This window comes from Terrapene carolina, unplaced genomic scaffold, assembly GCF_002925995.2.
Source record: "Terrapene carolina triunguis isolate 2854851 unplaced genomic scaffold, T_m_triunguis-2.0 Scaffold714, whole genome shotgun sequence".
NCBI classification, from domain to species: domain Eukaryota; kingdom Metazoa; phylum Chordata; order Testudines; family Emydidae; genus Terrapene; species Terrapene triunguis.
The window spans coordinates 7,416,695-7,436,032 of record NW_020665065.1 but is presented as its reverse complement, the minus strand read 5'-3'; the positions used below and the strand labels follow the sequence as shown (position 1 = coordinate 7,436,032).

The 19,338-nt window shown below is 48.7% G+C and overlaps 1 protein-coding gene across 1 annotated transcript; it reads left to right on the top strand.

Annotated features, from left to right (window-relative positions):
- The first annotated feature begins 10,156 nt into the window (after window positions 1-10,156).
- On the top strand, window positions 10,157-18,887 carry TAS1R3 (taste 1 receptor member 3). The gene is made up of 6 exons (XM_024201625.2): window positions 10,157-10,335; window positions 12,481-12,781; window positions 14,057-14,836; window positions 16,362-16,565; window positions 16,860-16,980; window positions 17,977-18,887. The coding sequence occupies exons 1-6, from the start codon at window positions 10,157-10,159 to the stop codon at window positions 18,885-18,887; spliced, it is 2,496 nt and encodes an 831-aa protein (XP_024057393.2).
- Window positions 18,888-19,338: the final 451 nt, after the last annotated feature.

The window sequence follows — 19,338 nt, the reverse complement described above, 5'->3', positions numbered from 1 at the left end:
TTCCTGCCCTTTCTTCTCCCACTCATCCTCACAAAAACTAAATGGTGTGGAGGTGTGGTATAAGGATACGTTCCCTCCCCCCTCCATTTTTGTGTGGGGCTGTTGAGATAGGAAGTCCCTTTGTTATTTTCTCCCTCTTCCCCCTCCCTCCCCCCAGTTTTGTTGCTTGGCCTCATGCCTTTTGGGGGTGGGAAATAATCTTTAGTGCAAACTGCACAGTACTGAATCACAGAATAATTCAGAGCCTTATGGATGTTGAGGCTACAGTTACAGAAACTACCCCTGGAGTAGACTTTAGGAAATAAAGGGAATGCTGAAAGCCTAGAGAAATGAAGTCCTGCTGGCTGGGTGGGGTACTTATGATTTGTACTATACATAAAATCATAGTGTTTGGTGAAGCTTAATGCCTTCCAGTCCAAATCAATCATAAGCTTTAAAAGGAGGGTAAATCTTCATGCAAGTGGTAAGGGTAAAATTGTTTTAGCAAGAATTCCTATGTATGTTGTGTATATAATAGGTGTATAAACAGGAAAAGGTATGCAAGCTGGTTATAAAATAATGAATTGTACTTTATCAGATATTTTCAAAATTTATCTTTCATAACACTGCATGGATATTTCAGAAAGAACACTAATACCACTGCTGTGAAACTATTTCAAGACAACGTTCACACCTCTCACACTGTGCCCCTGTATATTTTATTAACGCTAATAAAGTGATCTAGATAATCGGAGGCATTTAAATGGCCAATAAGGCCACAATGCTAGAATTGAGTATTACCTCATGGGTTTGACCTAGCTAGCCACACTACTCTCCCTTAAATTACATTAATAACTTGCCTTCAAAGAGTGGTGGTGTACAGAAATGCCTGCCTTTCTCAGGTCTTTGAAGGCATGTGATCTTGGGTCTCATACATTCAGGGCATATTGAACCTAATAATGAGTGGTTGCTTAATTAGCCATTTGGGTAGTGATCAGAAGAGACCCAATACATTTAACAGCGGATTCTAAACTCTCAGCTGCAGCATGCATCTCTGTAGATCAGAATCTGTCCATAGAGTATTTCTTAGCTTGAGGATCAGGAAAGGAGGGTTTCCCCCCATCTGATCCAAGGATGGATATTTACCCACAGTGATTAAAAGATATTTATGCCTCTAGTATAGCTCTGTGAAATGTGCCATTTTCCTTCCATGTTAAGATATTAATTTAGAAAAGCCCCTTTTAAACTTACTGTAACTTTCAAAATGCTGTTTACACTCAATGCCATGGGGTAGATCCCCCACGTATTAAGACAATTCAGGTAGCTCAGTGTTCCAACGTCTAATAAATACTTGCTATTTTTTGTTTTGTTTTAGCTAAATGAGTTTTCTTTCTGGTCAGATGTTGATATTTCATCTAAAATGTGGTGTTGCATATTTTGTGTACGATTAAAATATTGTATGAAATTGAAGCATCTTGCACTACATATGATGTGAAAAAGCTGTACGTATCATAAGTAACATTTGCATAATGCCTTTGTTCCAAGGGTTTAATATAAAGGGAGAAACATCATGTGAAAACTGTTTATCTATTCTCCACCAGTATGTCCAAGCTAAATACTATTCTTATATCATCAAAGCTGTAATACTTGATTCTGCAATTTCCAACAAGTGGTTTTTCAATTAAAAAGTCACTTACCAGTGGAAAACCTGAATTTGCTTTGTTTCTACTAATCTGTTGGTCCTGTTTTGTTTTTTCCAAATGCGGGTTATGTATACATGATGGTTAGATTCCACAGGGCGGTACACACACTTAATACACTCAAAATCGACACCTTTCTAGCAGCACCCTGCAATCTGTGTGGCATCTTTAGCAAATTCTTATGCATATGCATTGTTTAGTGATGCTCCAAATTCTGAGGTTCCTCTTCTCTCCCTGCTCTGGCCATGTTCCTAAAATCCTAGCCTCTGTCCCCTACTGCTCATTAAGGCCGGGGTCCTACAAACAGCTCTGGGGGGGTTGCAAGCTGCTTTGCACAGAAGGCCTCTGCATGGTATAAGGGCCCAGCCGTGCAGAGCAGCTTGCAGGATTGGGGCCCAAATTACATTTGGGTTTAGAGGTTCAGTTTTAAGCAGAAAGTATTGTCGGACATGTGGGCCTACAGCTGCAGGAACTGGATGTAGGTTTTGAGGAAGGGTCGCAATGAACCTATCTGTGCACCAGATGGAGCTCGTTCATCGAGTGATGAATTGAACAGGTGCAATCTCTTTGCCTCTGTACACGTGTTAATCTTGCACCATTTGGCTCTAAATTTCCTTTTATCTTGGAGTGAATGTGTACTTAGTTTAGTCTTATGAAACTACATACTTCAAAAATCAATCACTTTCCACTCCGCTCATTAATTGTATTTCCATAGCATGTGGGAGGCTGGTCATAACTAGGGATTCTATTATGCTAAAATAACAGGAGTACTTGTGGCACCTTAGAGACTAACAAATTTATTAGAGCATAAGCTTTCGTGGGCTACAACCCACTTCTTCGGATGCATATAAAGTGAAATATATTGAGGAGATATATATACACACATACAGAGAGCATGAACAGGTGGGAGTTGTCTTACCAACTCTGAGAGGCCAATTAAGTAAGAGAAAAAAAACTTTTGAAGTGATAATCAAGATAACCCAGTACAGGCAGTTTGATAAGAAGCAAGTGTGAGAATACTTACAAGGGGAGATAGATTCAATGTTTGTAATGGCTCAGCCATTCCCAATCCCTATTTAGCCCTGAGTTGATTGTGTCTAGTTTGCATATCAATTCCAGCTCAGCAGTCTCTCGTTGGAGTCTGTTTTTGAAGTTTTTCTGTTTTAAGATAGCCACCCGCAGGTCTGTCAAAGAATGGCCAGACAGGTTAAAGTGTTCTATTATGCTAGACTCTATAGAGACAGAACAAAAAGATGGTCCCTGCCCTGAAGAATTTATAATCTAAGTAAGCCTGTAACATTAAAAGGAGAAGAAAATACATTTCTGGAGCAATGAGTTGACTTTGCAGTCACATAAGGATTTCAGATCATTCTCTGCTGGCCTGTTCCATCTGTTCATATCCTTAGATATATTCCTACACTTGCATTCTGACCCTTTACCGAAGATTAGGGAATGGTACAAAGAAATCTTACCAAGAGATTTGCAGTCACGTCAGCTAAACAGTACAACACAGCCCACTGAATCCTGAAACTCACAACTGTGTCTACCCTTATCGGATCATACAGCAAACTAAACACTAAATTTAAATGTACAAGTATCACTCCTCTAATGGACTTATTGAAAGACATATTCCAAAAATTTAGTAGTAGAAACCAGTGCTTTTTTCATTGGTGCTTTGAGACTAGGTGCGTGATGGAATATCAATGCATGCAGAGCCAGTAAGAAGTGCACCAGTGAGTTTAAGTGCTAAAACCAGAAGTTCTCCAGTTTAGATCTGTCTTCAGGATACACCTTGGTGCCTAAATGATTGTATTCTGGAATAGAGATCCCTGAAGAGTTGCACTAAGGATAACATGGCAACCCCATATGCGAGAAATCACAATTTTGCCAAACGACTATTAAAAAATAGCAGCACAACTTACCTGTCCTGGAGTATAGATTAGCTCTCTGCTCCGGACAAGTTCCAATGATGATTCTGAAGGAGACTCAAATCTGTGCCATTGAATGACCTAAAATTAAAAAGTTTAGGATCCCTGCTGTCTGACTGCTGCTCCTAACCTTACTATCTGGGCCACTGAGCACATAATTCCATAGCTCATTTAAAAATAAGTTCCACACCATTCTTTCATTGCAGGTCACCTTTAAGTAGTTAGAGGATTTCTTTCCCAGTGTGATTTGAAAACCAGCAGGAGATGCAACATGTGGAGCTTTAGCTAGCAAATTAGTCACCGTGCCTTTGGATGAAAAGGCTCAAATAAGAATCAGGAGTTTGGAGAATAAATTTAGTACCTGGGGACGAAGTTGAAAGGTTATGGAGGAATAATAGGTCCCACAGAGAATGAAGAGCTGAGGCTGGGAAAGTGCATCTGTAATGGCAGAGAAACACACAGTGTGTCCCCAGAGAAGAACACTGAGTTTAATGGCAGCATTTAATGTTTTACTCCACATTCTAGCAATAACTATTCTATATTCCTCTGCCAGTATTTCACCACCCCCACGTTGAAGCCAGGCTGTACTGTCAAGGGGAATGCTAGATAATTTATTCAGAGTGCCGAAGAATGTCTGCCCATATTTTTGATGTGTTCTCAACATATTGCTTGTTCCTCTTCTTTATCACTAGAAGGGACCCTCAACATTCTTAGGGTGTCGCACCGGGTTGTGGGATGGAAAAGGGGAAGACCCACTGCTTTAGAAGGTTTCCTGGGACCAACATAATGGAGACTGAAGAGGGTGACTGGGTGTGTTTTTTATCAAGTCAGTGATCTTCTCTAAAACTGGGTTGAGAGTAAATACCCAGCCAAAACTGTCCCTGTGCTTTGGGCTGTTTGAAAAGAGGAGTGACATTTCAGTGGACCCAAGAAGGTGAGCTAAGCCTCTGAACTTTTGGATGTCTGTCTACAATGAACCTTTTGAGGTTTGGCCACCAGTAGACTAGAATGGCTTAGGGGTTTGAGCAGGGGACGGGAAGCCAGGAGACCTGGGTTTTATTCCTAGTTCTGCCACTGACCTTCTGTCTGACCATGGGCGAGTCATTTCACCTGAACCTCTGAAACAGAACTTTAAATCATCTAGATTGCAACACCTACGGCAACTTTCTTTATTGCCATCCCTTTTCTCCCCCTCGCCCCAAGGTGCACAAAGAGCTTCGGGTCTCCAAAGAGCCTGATCCTGCAGGTTTCTATGGGGCCCTGATCCCCATTGACTTCGCAGGGATACGTCCTACACCAAAATCAGCACTGTCCCTAGGGTGTTGGAAAGAAGTTATTTTAGCAGGAAAAACATCCCTGTTAGAAAGCCTCCTGCTTCTGTTGTCTCAAGCAGATAAATAAGCCGGAGATACCATTCATTCTGCAGTGAAACGTGAGAGAGTCGAAAGAAATGTAAGTGCTTGAGGAGGCGTTATTGCATCCCCAAACGCCTTAGATTTATACCAAGAGTTTATCACTCACTGGGGATCGGAATTATTACTGCAAAGAACAATACAACTTCAGTGTAAAAACGAGGGAAAGGGGACTTATTGGCTACTTCATTTTTTATTCCCCCCTCTTCCCCCGCAGTGAAACTGATGTATAATTCCTCTGCCCCTGCTTGGTAAGGAACATCAACTCTAACAATGATTTGGCAGGTAGAGCACAGGGTTTGTTTGGAGTTAAGGTCCTTATACAATGGGAGCATGTTTATGACGCATCAATCTCACAGCGCCACCGCTGGGCCCGCAACCTGTGATAGCCGCGTGGTGCTGGACCATGGCATTCATCATGGAACCGGATTGTCAGCATTTACCATTCAACTGCAGAGTCTTTACATGGTTATTAGTGACCTTTTAGAAGAAAAAACAAGTTTCTGGTTCCATGTTCCTTGCCAGCTGGCAGAGGGAAGAGCTGGGACTGAACCTTTTTTTTTTTTTTTTTTTACTAAAAACAAATGATGTTTCCTACAAAGGTTAGCTTTTCCTCCCACACTGACTTGAGGGGGAGACAGTATTTATCATAATAGCAGGGCAATTTAATTTATTAAATGTCCGAAGAGGTTGTCCTCCAAGGGCTTCAGGTAAAACTACAAACTGGGAAAAAAACCTTCAAGCAGTTTTGATATGCACATCCTCACCCCCTCACCCCAGCTGTGCTTAGCCCCTTCCTGAGGGTAGAGGGGGGGTAGGTTTCTACCACTCCTTGTGCACTCAAGTTTGAAAAGAAAAGCCCAAGGCACATGCAAGGAGATGTGAGCTTAAGCCTGATTCTCACCCTGGTAATTAGGGGCCTGAACCAAAGCTCATCAAGTTGATAGGAGTCTTTCCATTGATTTCAATGGGCTCCGCACCAGACCCTCGGCACTTAGCTATACACTCCCCTCCAGACTTCACTCTTGCAGGAGTAACATGGGGTCCATCCAGCAACACTCTCATTCATGTAGGATCAGGTTCTCCACACGTCCCTTTTCACCTAGGCCCTATAGGCATCATACCTGCCCTGTGTCGGAACAAGCCCTTGGTAACACTAGTACATCATGCAGCTACTGAAACAGCATGCGCGGGGAGAGGGGGGGGGGGAGGGAAACAGTCTACATGGGATCTTCAGATACATCATCTCTCTGCACAAACCTTAATGCCCAAGTGATTCTTACATACACCATCAGATTTACCTACGGACCAACTGCTTTTCCTTTCTTTTGCAAGCAAAACAATGGCCCCTCACGGTCTCTGCTTTGAGGCGAAGATCAAGCATAACGGCAGCTGATGGGGCCTAGCTCGGGAATCTGCCTTGCCCTTGATGATCTAATAGTCCTTGCCAGCTCGTATTCTATTGCTCCTCCCCTCCCCCCAGCGCAGGAGCATCTTCAGATAGAAACATCAGGTGCTTTGAAACAGACCGTGCCCATACCGCAGGAACCCCTAAGGACTCCCCTGCTCACACTGAAATGGGAGCCATGACAGCAAATGAAAAACAAGACATTCTCGCAGCCTGATGGCCAAGATGTTTAAAGGAGCGGAGATGAAAATGCAGTGCAGAAAAATAGCCCCACGTGCACAAAACCCTCCGCTCCAGAATCAACGTGGATGGGGACCCTGAGCTCGCACCCATCTGCAGGGGATGCTCGCGCAGTTATTCATTCAGAATGGATTTGAACCAGATCAGGCTATTGGAGTGGACGGAGCCATGTCCTGGGTTTGAAAAATTCACCTTGCCAGAGAGCCCGATAAGAATGATGGAGGGGGAAGAGCCACCGGCAAGTTCAAGTATCCCCCCCGCCCCATCACCTACCCTACACACTCCACCACTCCCAACTGCTGGGTGCATAACCAGCATGCAATCCCTGGGCACCACTTGAGGGCTTCTCTGGCTGCTTGCAGTCTGATCATTCTGAAGCCTCAACCTCCTCTGGGCTTCTTCAAGGAAGGAGGAACTCTGTCCTTCCTTCCTCCCCCCCCTCCCCCAAAGCCTCCGCCCTGTTGGCTGGATTCCCACACCTCTAAAAGCCTCCCAACTCTTGCATGTGGGGGTCTCTCCTACTCTCCCCCTTCACTGCCTGATGGCTACTGGGAAGGCCTTTCCAAAAGATTATGCCCTGCAGGAATTGATGGGTAAACTCACCCACACACCAGGGAAACAATTTGCCACTCACCGGAAATTAGCAATGTTGGTTTTTTTATTCCCTGGCTATACCAATTGGATGGGCCTAAACATAGTCCGATCTATCACAGCCAATACAATGTACATCGATAAGGGCTTCCCTGCTCAGCCCTCTTTGGAACTGCAAAGTGCTCTCCTTTGCGTAATACACCAAGCACTGCACATTGCATGAGAGTGGTTTTGGAAACAGCCCTCTCTGTTGGGACTAGAATGGTTTTATAAATAGGTAAACTGAAGTACAGAGAGGGAGAAAGTGACTTTTCCCAGAGCATATGTTAAGTCAGTGGCAATGCCAGAAGTCCTGACTCCTAGTCCCATCACTAGCTGCAGGCCCCATTCCATGCTCCAATAAATAAGAGCCATTTCCCCAAATTTACAGGTATTTGGAAAGTGTCCAGTTCCTGTAATCTCCCCCACTCTAGCATTGACAGAATCAGAAGTGACACCATCCACTGTAAATAAACTTGGAGTGGGGGAAATCCCGCAAATGAGCTGTTCAGAGAACCATGTGTGGCTAATTGTGTTTGCCCGTTAGACACAAAGCAGGTCCATCATGCACAGTGCAGTGATGGAGTACTGTACATTGTGTATCCTGGTGCCATAGGACCACACAGCTGCAATTTGTTTAACTGCAGCACAAGATGACTGATCAAGCCCTGGCAGGAAATAATAGATTGGATCCCTCGGAAAGCAGAGCAGTCAGTGATTGCTATGATTTATGCTCCCCACTGAGGCTTATTATTGCAAGCAGATACAGGATATTTACTGTCTCATCTGCAACCAATTTCTGTTCCTTTTTCTGCCAGACCGAATGAGCTACTTATGTGGGAGGAGGGGAAGAAAGGACAGAACCAGGACCAGAATCTTTTTTTCATTTCCAGCAGAATTTTTAGCTGAGTTATAAACCTCTAAGGCAAGGGTCTCAAACACACGGCTCGTGGGCCGCATGCGGCCCGCGGGGTTATTTTCTGCGGCCCGCGAGCTCCTCGCGGCCCCCTCCCGCCCTCCCCCAGTGTTTACCTAGAGCGGCTCCAGCCCGACGCGCACCGGGGGCAGGGCAGGCTTCCTACCTGCCTGCACTGCCCTGAGCCCTCTGCCCTGAACCCCCCGCTGCACCCCGCACCTCTCCTGCACCTCAACCCCCTGCCCTGAGCCCCCTGCCCCACCCTGCACCTTGACCCCCTGCCGCACCCCTCACCCCTCCTGCATCCCACACCCCAACTCCCTGCCCTGCGTCCCCGCCACACCCCTGGGGGCAGGGAGGGGGCAGAGTTGGGGTGGGGATTTTAGGGAAGGGGTTGGAATGGGGGCAGGGAAGGGGTGGGAAGAGGCGGGGCAGGGGCGGGGCCTCATGGAAGGGGTGGAGTGGGGGCGGGGCCGAGGGGGGGAGGTGTCAGTAAATGCGGCCCTTGGGCCAACGTACTAGTCCTCATGTGGTCCTCGTGGTCATTTGAGTTTGAGACCCCTGCTCTAAGGTTAGATGGGCATAATAAAGAAAGTGCTGATACCCAGGAACTACAGTGGAGAATATCAACCCAGGTGTGGAGTAAGGATGGTCCTGAGGTTACAACATTGGACTAGGACTCCTAAGAACGGGGCTCTGTTCCTGGCTCTGTCACTAACTCTAACGATGGGAAAGCTACACAGAATCCAAGTTCAAAAGTGCCTGAGGTACAGATCCTCAAAGGTATTTAGGTGCCTAACTCCTACGGATTTCAACACACTAATCGACACGTTTTAATGGTTACCAACCAACAAGAATCAACCTCTCTTTAGGAAAATAACTACAAATAAACACAAAACAAGACTACAATCGATTATTTGAATCAAGGTTTGCTGCTGCCGATTTAAATCATGATTAAAATAAGTGATTTAAATCAATCCACTCTGAAAGGAGTCTAATTCTCAATGGGTGTGCACTCAGCACTTTCTGAAATGTAGGGCCCTCTAAGATCTCTCACATAACAGCCAGACTGGGTCAGACCAAAGGTCTATCTAGCCCAGCATCCTGTCTTGCGACAGTGGCCAATGCCAGGTGTGTCAGAGGGAATGAACAGAACAGGTAACCATCAAGTGATCTCTCAAGCTGAGCACTCAACATCACTTGTCACTTTGAAAAACCTTGGCCTGCTAGTATAAGCCCATCACTGTGGTATCTGGCTGTGTTACCCAAACAGAAAACAAAGCGCAGCGGGCACTGTTTGGGGAAAGCAAACATTTACTCTACTAAAAGGCCAGATCCTGCAAAGTGCAGAGCCCTCTCACCACCGAGCTTCAAGCAGGCCAGGGTATAAAGCACGACATCCACGCAGAGGCACTCTGGGGCAGGTGATCTGCAGTAATCAAGAGCGGTTGTTGATACAAGGTGACACACAAATCCAGGTGTCAGGGAAATTTGCAAACAGGAGTCGGTTTTTGCAAATTTCACTCCGTGAAAGAGGTCATGTAAAGCAACTTTAGTCAAATTGGATCGTCTCCAGGGCCTGGGACAGGATCTTGCACACCTCCCTCAAGCAAACGCGAACTCTTCCTACTGAAGTCAATGAGACTCCATGCCTGAATACACGCCACTCATTGAGCGAAGGGAGCCAGGATCAAGCCCCCGGTTTGCAGAAGAGCCCACACACAGGTCACTGCTGTATATTTGACTACTGAGGACCAAACACAGAGTTATTTATTTAATGAATTTTGCTAACCAAATTCACCCGTGTCATTCTCACCTCTTTTAATTCTATTTGACAAGACTTGTTTGGGACCTGCCACTGCCAGATTCTCTCTCTTTCCCCTCCAGCTCCCTGTGGCCTTTTTAAATTTCCTGGGAAGCATTAGCTCTGAAACAGCAAAGCCATGGCTAGAGTCCTGCTGCTGTACCTGAGTTTGGGCTGCTCCGCGGCCCATGGACGCACGTGCATGTCGGCTCAGTTTAAAAAGCCGGGTGATTATATCCTGGGAGGCTTATTCCCTTTTGGAATGAATACCATGAACCTGAGCGAGCGACTGGAGCCCAGCGTCGTCGTGTGTGAAAGGTAAGAAGGGATCTGTCAAGGATATCATCCTAATTGGCATAGAGTGACTTTGGTCACCCCGGGGGGGGGAGAGAGGGGGAAAGGACTTTTATGTAGCAAACAATCCGATGTCTTAGTCACATAGGAGGACGTTCAAGGCGAGTTAGGAAGAAAGAGCGCTATGGTACCGGGCGTGATGGGGTGCTGAGGGCATTGCCATGGCGATGGCAGGTGCTGGAATGGGAAATCTTCGGCACGCTCCTGCTGATGTTATTCACTCCAGCATCAGATGCCACCGCCTCCTTCCACACAGATTTTGGTCAGAGATTTTAATGGTGCTGGCCTGTTCGGTTGCTAACACTGAAAGGATTCTACTGTGTCTGCCATGATGGTTTCAATATGTTGTGGGTTTAGACAGAGCTGTAAGTGTGCCCTGGACTCTGACAGATCATGACGGTTTCTTATTGCATTTGTAACCCGCTGGGAAGCTCACCATGCCTACTGGGGGAAGATGCTTACAAACAAGGATAATAAGATCCCAGATCGGCGACGAGCACCCTCCACTCTCACCAAATTCAGCCAGAGCTGAGGGTGTTCAGCACCTTGCATGATTGGGCCCTATGCACTTACACGTTCCCATCCCTGCTCAGCAAAGCATTTAAGCACCTAGACTTTAAGGCCAGAAGGGACCATGGTGATATTTCGTCTGACCTCTGCACGCTGCAGGTGATAAAACCTCACTCACCCACTCCTGTAATAGACCCCTACCCTCTGGCTGAGTTACTGACGTCCTCAAATCAGGGTTTGAAGACATCAAGTTACAGAGAATTCACCGTTTACGCGACTTTAAACCTGCAAGTGACCCGTGCCCCACGCTGCAGAGGAAGGCAAAAAACCACCAGGGTTTCTGCCAATCTGACCTGGGGGAAAATTCCTTTCCAACCCCAAATATGGCGCTCAGTTAGACCCTGAGCATGTGGGCAGGACCCACCAAGCAGACACCTTAACTCTAAGTGCAGGCATTCAAATCAATGGGAGTTAAGAACATGCTTGTGTGCTTTGCTGAGTCAGAGCCTACATGAAGAAAGGTAGAGCTGAAAAGTGAGGAAATTCTTCCTCGGCCAGTACCTGCTATGTTAAAGCCCCAGAACACAGACGCAATCCAGACTTTTGTGAAACAGGTGAAATTTGAATAAGGGACCACAAACCCTGGTGACACTTGAATTTGGAGAAGATTCCACAAGCAGAGATACAAGCCGGCCTGGGCGCAGTTCATTGCTTCAGGCTTTGGGGTATAATCTGGCCATTCTGGATTACTTGTTGCTTTGAGTCAACTCCCAGGAAAAGCCAGCCTCAGAGGAAGCCAACCTCACACGGATCAAACATGGGGGGGAACTCCATACACCAACTCCAGAGAGCAATCAGCCACATTTCACAGTGTACAGTCATACAATAGTCATTACTCTGTAGCTGAATGCTGGAGGCAGGTCTCAGCACACTAGCTCTTACCTGTGGACTTGTGATTGATATGTCTTTGTCAGATTCAACAAATTAGTCACATTTACAGGGACGATATAGGCTGCCAGCAACCCCAGACCACAATGGCAATATGTATACACTCTTCCATTTGCAAGGAGTGGAAAATAGACCCTTGTGTCCCATCCACTGTCTGACCACTGTAAAGGACAGAACTGAAGTCAACAGCACACTCCACACACAATGGTCTAGTGGTTAACTCGTAGGGAGTCAAGGGCACTGGGTTCGAATCCCATCTCTGCCACAGACCTCCTGTGTGATGCAGGATGAATCAATTCCCCGCTCTGTACTTCAGTTTTCTCACCTGTGAAATGCAGATAATCTATTTACCTACCACCCAAGGGGGCTGCAAAGCTGAATTCATTAGTGCTTGGAGATCTTCAGGCAGAAGGTGCAAAGTCTTACAACGGTCCTGGTTACAGTCAAGCTCTGCTGATAGTTAAGTCATCTCCTGTAGAACCTGGATTTGCTAGAGGCAGGCTCAGCTATACCTTTCTGCACATGTGTGCTAACGCACAGCTGCCGAGAGCTCAAAGAGCATAGAATAAATTCATCCCTAATGCAACGGCACCGATCGGTCTGGCTTCATGTAGTTCTAGGTCTCTGCTTTGCTGTTTCCCCTACCTGCAGGTTATATGCTTCTGGCCTGATCTGGGCTCTAGGGATGAAGTTTGCCATCGATGAAATCAACAACTCCACTTCCCTCCTCCCGGGAATAAAACTGGGCTATGAAATCTACGACACCTGCTTAGAGCCAGTGGTGGTCATACAGCCTAGCTTGTTATTCCTGACGAGGGAGGGCAGCACTGGGATCAGAGTCCTGTGCAGCTACACCGACTACCAGACCCGAGTAACAGCTGTGATTGGGCCTTATGTGTCAGACCTCGCTCTGATTACAGCCAAGCTCTTCGGCTTCTTTCTAATCCCGCAGGTAAGTCTTTGGAGAATCACAGCTTTTGCATTATAGGGGTTTGGACCAATGAGCGTGAGAGGAAGAATTGTCTAGTGGTTAGAGCATTAGCCTGGGCCTTGGGAGACCACAGACATCGGTGAGTTACTTCGTCTCTCTGTCCCGTATCTGTAAAATGGGGTCTACCTCTCAGGGGGCGTGTGGATAAATGCACTGATGACTGTGGGGCTCAGACACTGCGCTGATGGAGGGCTATCAAAGTAAGACAGAGGGGTTGTGTTTTTCCTGATCACCTGCGAGCTCCCTGGCTGGTGCCAGCACATAGCTCCGGAGACTGAAGCCGCCTCGCTGTACAAGTTGCTGCTGTTGATCTAATAGGTCTAAACGCTTCTCCCTGGGTAGCGTTTGGGCCTCAGCCTGGGAGGTGCTGAGCACTCTAGATTCCTATCAGTGGAATCAAGGGGGCTCGGCCCCAGGCCCTCTGCCTACAGAGGGCAGCTCAGTTTCTTGATAACAGATCCCCTTTAAACAGGCGGCCGAGTGAAAATGCAGAGTGAGGAAATGACCAGCAGTGGCTGTTTATATACCGGGGAAAGTCACTGATTTTCATCCTTATGCCTGCAGTCCCCCCAGTCACTCAACTTCCTTCCTTCTTATGCCTTTACCGTGAACCTGTCTTTTAGGCACCCAGCGCTATCCGATGTAATGGGACTGGGAGACAGGCTGGAGTTGGTGGTTCTGGCTCTGCGTGTTCTCCCGGACTAGCTTTGCTCTCACAGGGTACATCTACACTGGAGCTGGAGATGTAATTTCCAGCGTGGGCGGACGTAGGCACACTAGCTCTGTAAAGCTAGAGAACTATAAACAGCAGTGCAGGTGGCAGGATGGCTGGCCTCCCCGAGTACAATCCCATCCGACATCCTAGGTGTGTATTCAGGGTGGACAGCCCAGCCCTCAGCCTGCGCCTCCATGTCTACACTGCTGTTTTTAGCAAGTTAGACCAATCAGAGCTAGCACGGGTCTGTCTGCCCAAGATGGAAATTACACCTCCAGTCCAGACAAGGTGGGTGAGGTCATATCTTTGATTGGACCAACTTCTGTTGGTGAAAGAGACAAGCTGAGCTCTCTGTGCCTTGAAAGTTTCTCTCTCACCAGCAGAAGTTGGTCCAATAAAAGATATTACCTCCCCCACCTTCTCTCTCTAATATCCTGGGACTGACGTGGCTACAACCACACTGCATACCTCCAGTCCAGTGCAGACGTATCCAGATACACGGGTCTCTCCCCCATTTCCAGGTCAGCTACGGAGCCAGCAGTGAGAAACTCAGCCAAGAGGAGTATTACCCGTCCTTTTTCCGGACCGTTCCCAGTGATAAGAGCCAGTCGAAAGCCCTGGTGCAGCTGCTCGACATGTTTGAATGGAACTGGATCGCAGCCATCGGGAGCGAAAACGAATATGGCCGTGAAGGCCTAGGCACCTTCTCCAGCTTGGCCACAGCTCAGGGCATCTGCATAGCCTATGAGGCATTGATTCCTGCTGACCCATCGGTCCCACAAGATCACAAGACACTGGAGAAAATAATCAAGTACATCAATGAGACCCAGGTGAATGTAATTGTCCTCTTCTCCGTGGACAGGCCAGTGAAGGCCCTGCTGGAACAGTGGATCAGTCATGGCTTCAGCCAGAAGGTCTGGATTGCTACTGAAGCCTGGGTGATGTCTGACATAGTCACCTCCATCCCTAACATCCAGACCATTGGGACCGTCATCGGCTTTACCATCAAGGGAGGCATTGTACCTGGCTTTCAAGACTACGTTACTGACCTCTTCGCATCCGTCCAGCAGGAGAGTTTCTGCCGGGCTTCCTGGGAGTACAGCCGCGATGCCGACTCCGCTGTGCTGGGTCCACAGTGCAGCCAATGCGACAACGTCTCCCTGCACGACGTCGCTCACTTGCTAGAGAACCAGCAGACCTACGCGGTGTACGTCGCGGTCTACAGCGTGGCCCACACGCTGCACCAGGCGCTGGGGTGCACGGAGGAAGGGTGCCCAAAAGCTACGGTCAAGTCCTGGCAGGTGAGTGAGGGCCGGAGTCTCAGCAGCAGCTTTTCCACTCCCACCCATCTGTCCCGCTGCCCAGCTGTCTCCCATCAGTCTTTTTCCACATGCTAAGATTAATCCTCTTCACTGTCTCCCAACACGAGCCCGTCACCGGAGCCACACTGACCAACTCCTTTACTCAGGCATAGGGTCATCATGCCATTGGCTCATCAGGTCCAGTTTCCTGCCTCCAGCAATGGCCAAAATGTGGTCTAGTGGTCTGGGAGTCAGGAGACCCGGATTCTATTCCTGACTCTGTCATGGACCTTCTGGGTGACTTCCAGGCAAGTTACTTGCCCTCTGTGTGCCCCCGTTTCCGCAGCTGTAAAACCGCGATAGCAATACTTTGAGATCTACAAATGAACAGCTCTGTGTACGAACCACGTATTTATTAACACAACCCCCCCACACTGCAATAAAGGGCCGTTAAACATGCAGCAGGTCACCAAGTCAGTTCCACACCATGGATAATGCTTGGCCAATGCTTTAAAAAAAGGGGAGATTCCTTCCTGAGCCCGGCAGTTACCAGCTGATGTCCAGAAGCCTAAGAGCGGATGGCTGCTATCTTAGCCTGCACGGGTGACAAGTGATTTCAATCAGAAAATGAGACATTCATACCCAGCCCACTGCCACACTCAGAGTGGGTCTGTCTCCCCTGCAATGTAAACCCAGGATTAGTAGAACTTGCGCCAACAGACCCTGGGGTTGTGTGTCTACACTCATTCGTAACCCCAGGTAGGAATCCTTGAACCTGGGCTCCAGCATCTACACTGCATTATGCAGGCCTGAGGCCAACCTGCTGCATCCTAGACTTCCTAGTGCCCTCCCACAACGTGGCCTGCTCTAGCCCTTTGTTCGTGGGGCAGCATGGGAAAATGTGACTGTCCACCAAACTTGAGCGTCCAGAGGACAAAGAAGGTTGGCCCATGGGAAAGTGGGATACTTTTGGCAGCCTTCCAGGGCATGAGTCACATGAGGCTGTGTCTATATTGCAAAGCAATAGGGCTTGAACCCTGGGTCCTGGCTCCATCCTCATGGAGCTCTGGGACCTTGGAGCTGAGTCCTGGGTTAGTGTGATCTGTGTGTAGATGGAAGGGGGGGTTAGCCTTGAGTCGGAGTTTGAACCCTGGGCTCACACTGCAGTGTAGACACAACCTGTACACCGCAGTCATGGGGTGTGGTTGCAGCTTGAGCAGCCATACCCAAGTTAGCTTTAACTGATGGAACTCGAGTCCCACAGCAGCAGGCTTTAGCATGGGTGGTACAAACCCACCCCAAACCCTGGGCAATTACTTGTGGGGTTAGCCTGGGCTGAAGCTCTTGCGGCCGCAGCTTTACTGAGCTAGCTAGATTAACGCTAGCTCTGCTACGTCAGGCCGGGCCGCAATCACCCCCAGCGATCGCAGTCCAGACGCGCCCGATATTGGAGAGCGTTCGGCAAAAAGTCTCTCCGCCTCCCACCGCCCACTGCCGATCGCGCATTCTCCCCTTTTCTCTGCAGCTGCTGGACATCATGAAAGAGCTTCAGTTCACCCTTGATAACCAATCATTCCAGATGGACCAGTTCCATAGCACCAACCAGGGCTACGACGTCATGTTCTGGAGCTGGCAGAAAAACAGCCTCCAGTATATACCCGTCGGAGACTACCGGGAGTCCTTACGCATCGACACGGCCCAGATTCAGTTTCACACCATGGATAGCCAGGTAAAGAGTGAGGGTAGAGGCGCTGCTAAATCACAACACCGCGGTAACAAAGCTGCACCTACCTACCCACCCAGCTTGCTTGCTGTGGCCACTCAGGACTTTATGGCTACAGCAGTTCTTCCTGCTCACAAATAGACCCCAGCTGTGTGAATCCTCCTTAGCAGTATAGGGACTCAGACACAGAGCTCTGGTCCTATCCAATAAGGGGCAGTGGTGCCCATACTCAGCCCGTGTGTTACAGTGTCGTCAAATTGCTGCTGCTGCTGAATGTCTGTGGCTTTGTTCATCTTCCAGAAGCCTGTATCCACGTGTTTTCGGCGGTGTGAACTGGGGCAGATTAAGAGAGTGAAGGGATTCCACCTCTGCTGTTATGACTGTATCGACTGTGAAGAAAACACCTACCAGAGCACCAAAGGTGAGGCTTGGGAAAAGCAACTGTCTGAATAAACCCTCTCCCAGCTGGCCACTGACTTTAGGGCCACACAACTTCCTAGAGCCTCTAAGGAAAATTGGTGTCCAATTCTGTGCTGTTCCTCTGAGAGGCCTGGTGCACAAAATGCAGACCATGGGGAGGAGGGACAAAGGTGACTTGAAGCCATCTTTGCCTGGCCTGATGCTGGGCCAGTGCTGCTCCCACCATAAGTTAGATCAGCCTCGGGGTTGCTCCAATTTACAGCAGCCTCCAAAGGGCCGAGTCACAGCTCCAGGTTTCTGTAGTGGCATGTGCTCCTGCCCTTGGCCTGCTCCTAGTGTACCCCCTACAGTTGTGAATAGGCCAGGGTTGGTTATGCCAGCCCCATGGTGGGGGAATTTCCTCCCAGTGCCTTGTGACACCTTTGCAGCCCCTGTACACAGCTCGAGTGGCATGGGGAAGTGGGGGTGGGGTGGGTGAGCATTTTTCATTCGCCTATTGGTCTGCCCCTGCTACTGGCCAGTGCAGGATTGTTCCCTATGATCTATTCTCCAGTGCTTTGTCCAGCATCCTTCTGAAGAGCTCAGGTGACAGCCAATGCGGGGCCAAAGCAGCGGGAGTGAGCCCATGGGACGGGACGGGATTTTTTTTAGTTTTGTGACAAGGTGAAAATGATCATTGTGACACAACCGAAGGGTCTTTTGGAAGCAGAGCTCCTGCCTGGGGATGGGAGCAGAAGCAAAAAATACAGGGCTCGTTTGGGGGCAGACAGGGGAGGAGATTGGCTGGTCATAGGCTCTGGGGACCCTGAAGATGCTTGCATATTTCTGGGGATGGCACTTTGAAACTGGAGCTTGTAGGAACCACATCGGCTGCTCCGTTCACCCGTGCCGGTGACCCGTCATCACGAGCTGCCTGTGGCAGGGTCATTGCAGCCCAGAGCGACGGCGTGCAAAGCCAGGCCCAGCCTCACATCCCCTCCTCATTGCTGGTTTGCAGAGGACTTGTTTTGCACTGACTGTCCAGAGCATCAGTGGTCACCTATTCGAAGCGCCAAGTGTTACGACCGCAGCGAGAGGTACCTCTTCTGGGACGAGCCGCTCACCATCGGCTTGCTGGTCCTGATGCTCTTTGCCACGGTGCTGACCTGCCTGTCAGCAGTGCTCTTCCTGAAGAACCTCAACACGCCCCTGGTGCAGGCGTCCGGGGGCGCCAGGAGCATCTTTGCCCTGCTCTGCCTCTTGCTGATGTGCCTCAGCTTGTGCCTCCAAATAGGGAAGCCCAGCACAGCCAGTTGTATGGTCCAGCAGCCCCTCTACACCCTGTGCCTCAGCGCTTGCTTCTCCACCTTCTTAGTCAAGTCGCTGGAGATCGTCTTGCTGACGGAGTTCACAAGCTGTCCCAAAAGCTTCCTGCTCTGGGTGACCCAGAAGAGGGCCTGGCTCGTTGTCGCCGTCGCCTCCTTGGTTGAGAGCATGCTCTGTTTTTGGTACATCTACTCGGTTCCAGCCTTCCCGGAGAGGGATTACAAGCTGCTGCACTCCCAGGTTCTGATCCGTTGTAGGATTCAGTCCTGGTTCGCCTTCATTCTGATCCACGGCTACACCGGCGGCCAGGCATTCATCTGTTTCCTCTGCACTTTCATGGTGCAGACCCCTGCCAAGAAGTACAACATTGCCCGGGGGATAACGTTCAGCATGCTGTCCTACTTTGTTACTTGGATCGCTTTCGTGGCCACCTATAGCACGGTGCAGGCCACGCAGCTGCCCGCTGCGCAGATCTGCAGCGGGCTGCTGTGCGCGCTGGGGCTCCTGGCCTCCTACTACCTCCCGAAATGTTACATCCTCTTGTTTAAGCCCGAGTGGAACACCGTGGCTTATTTCCAGTTACACCAAGGAGGGGCCTCATGAGAAGGATTCCCGCTAACCAGGCCTGTTCTCGGCTGCTGTGAAATAGAAGCGGGGAGGGCTTTAAATATTAGCGAGGGTGGTTTGGTTTGTAATGAATCCATGAGCTGCAGTCCAAAGACACAATTACTGTATAAAATACACACACAGCCCTACCTGGTAGACTGAAGACTAGAACCTTTCCAGCTCAAAAAAATATATATCTATCATAGGGTTCTGATGCTTGAACTAAAGGACTATGCCCCAGGCAACAATAGAAGTAGGTCCCATATCCTCTTGGACCAATAAGCAGAGGGAGTCATTGCTCCGTCAGTCACCCCCATAAAGCCAGCAACGTTACAGGTTCCATTTAACAAGCGTCCTAAGGTTCGGCTGCTTCTCTGCAGCATCTGTTCCTGTCGGATCTGCACAGCTGAGCTGGGAACCTCACCAGACCCAGCGCCCTCAAAAGATT

Bases quoted from the DNA above. Each gene is read 5' to 3' on its own strand.
- TAS1R3 (XM_024201625.2), top strand. From the start codon at position 10,157: ATGGCTAGAGTCCTGCTGCTGTACCTGAGTTTGGGCTGCTCCGCGGCC. The intron at 16,566-16,859 runs GTAAAGAGTGAG...TTCATCTTCCAG, and splicing joins TTCACACCATGGATAGCCAG to AAGCCTGTATCCACGTGTTT. The intron at 16,981-17,976 runs GTGAGGCTTGGG...GCTGGTTTGCAG, and splicing joins CACCTACCAGAGCACCAAAG to AGGACTTGTTTTGCACTGAC.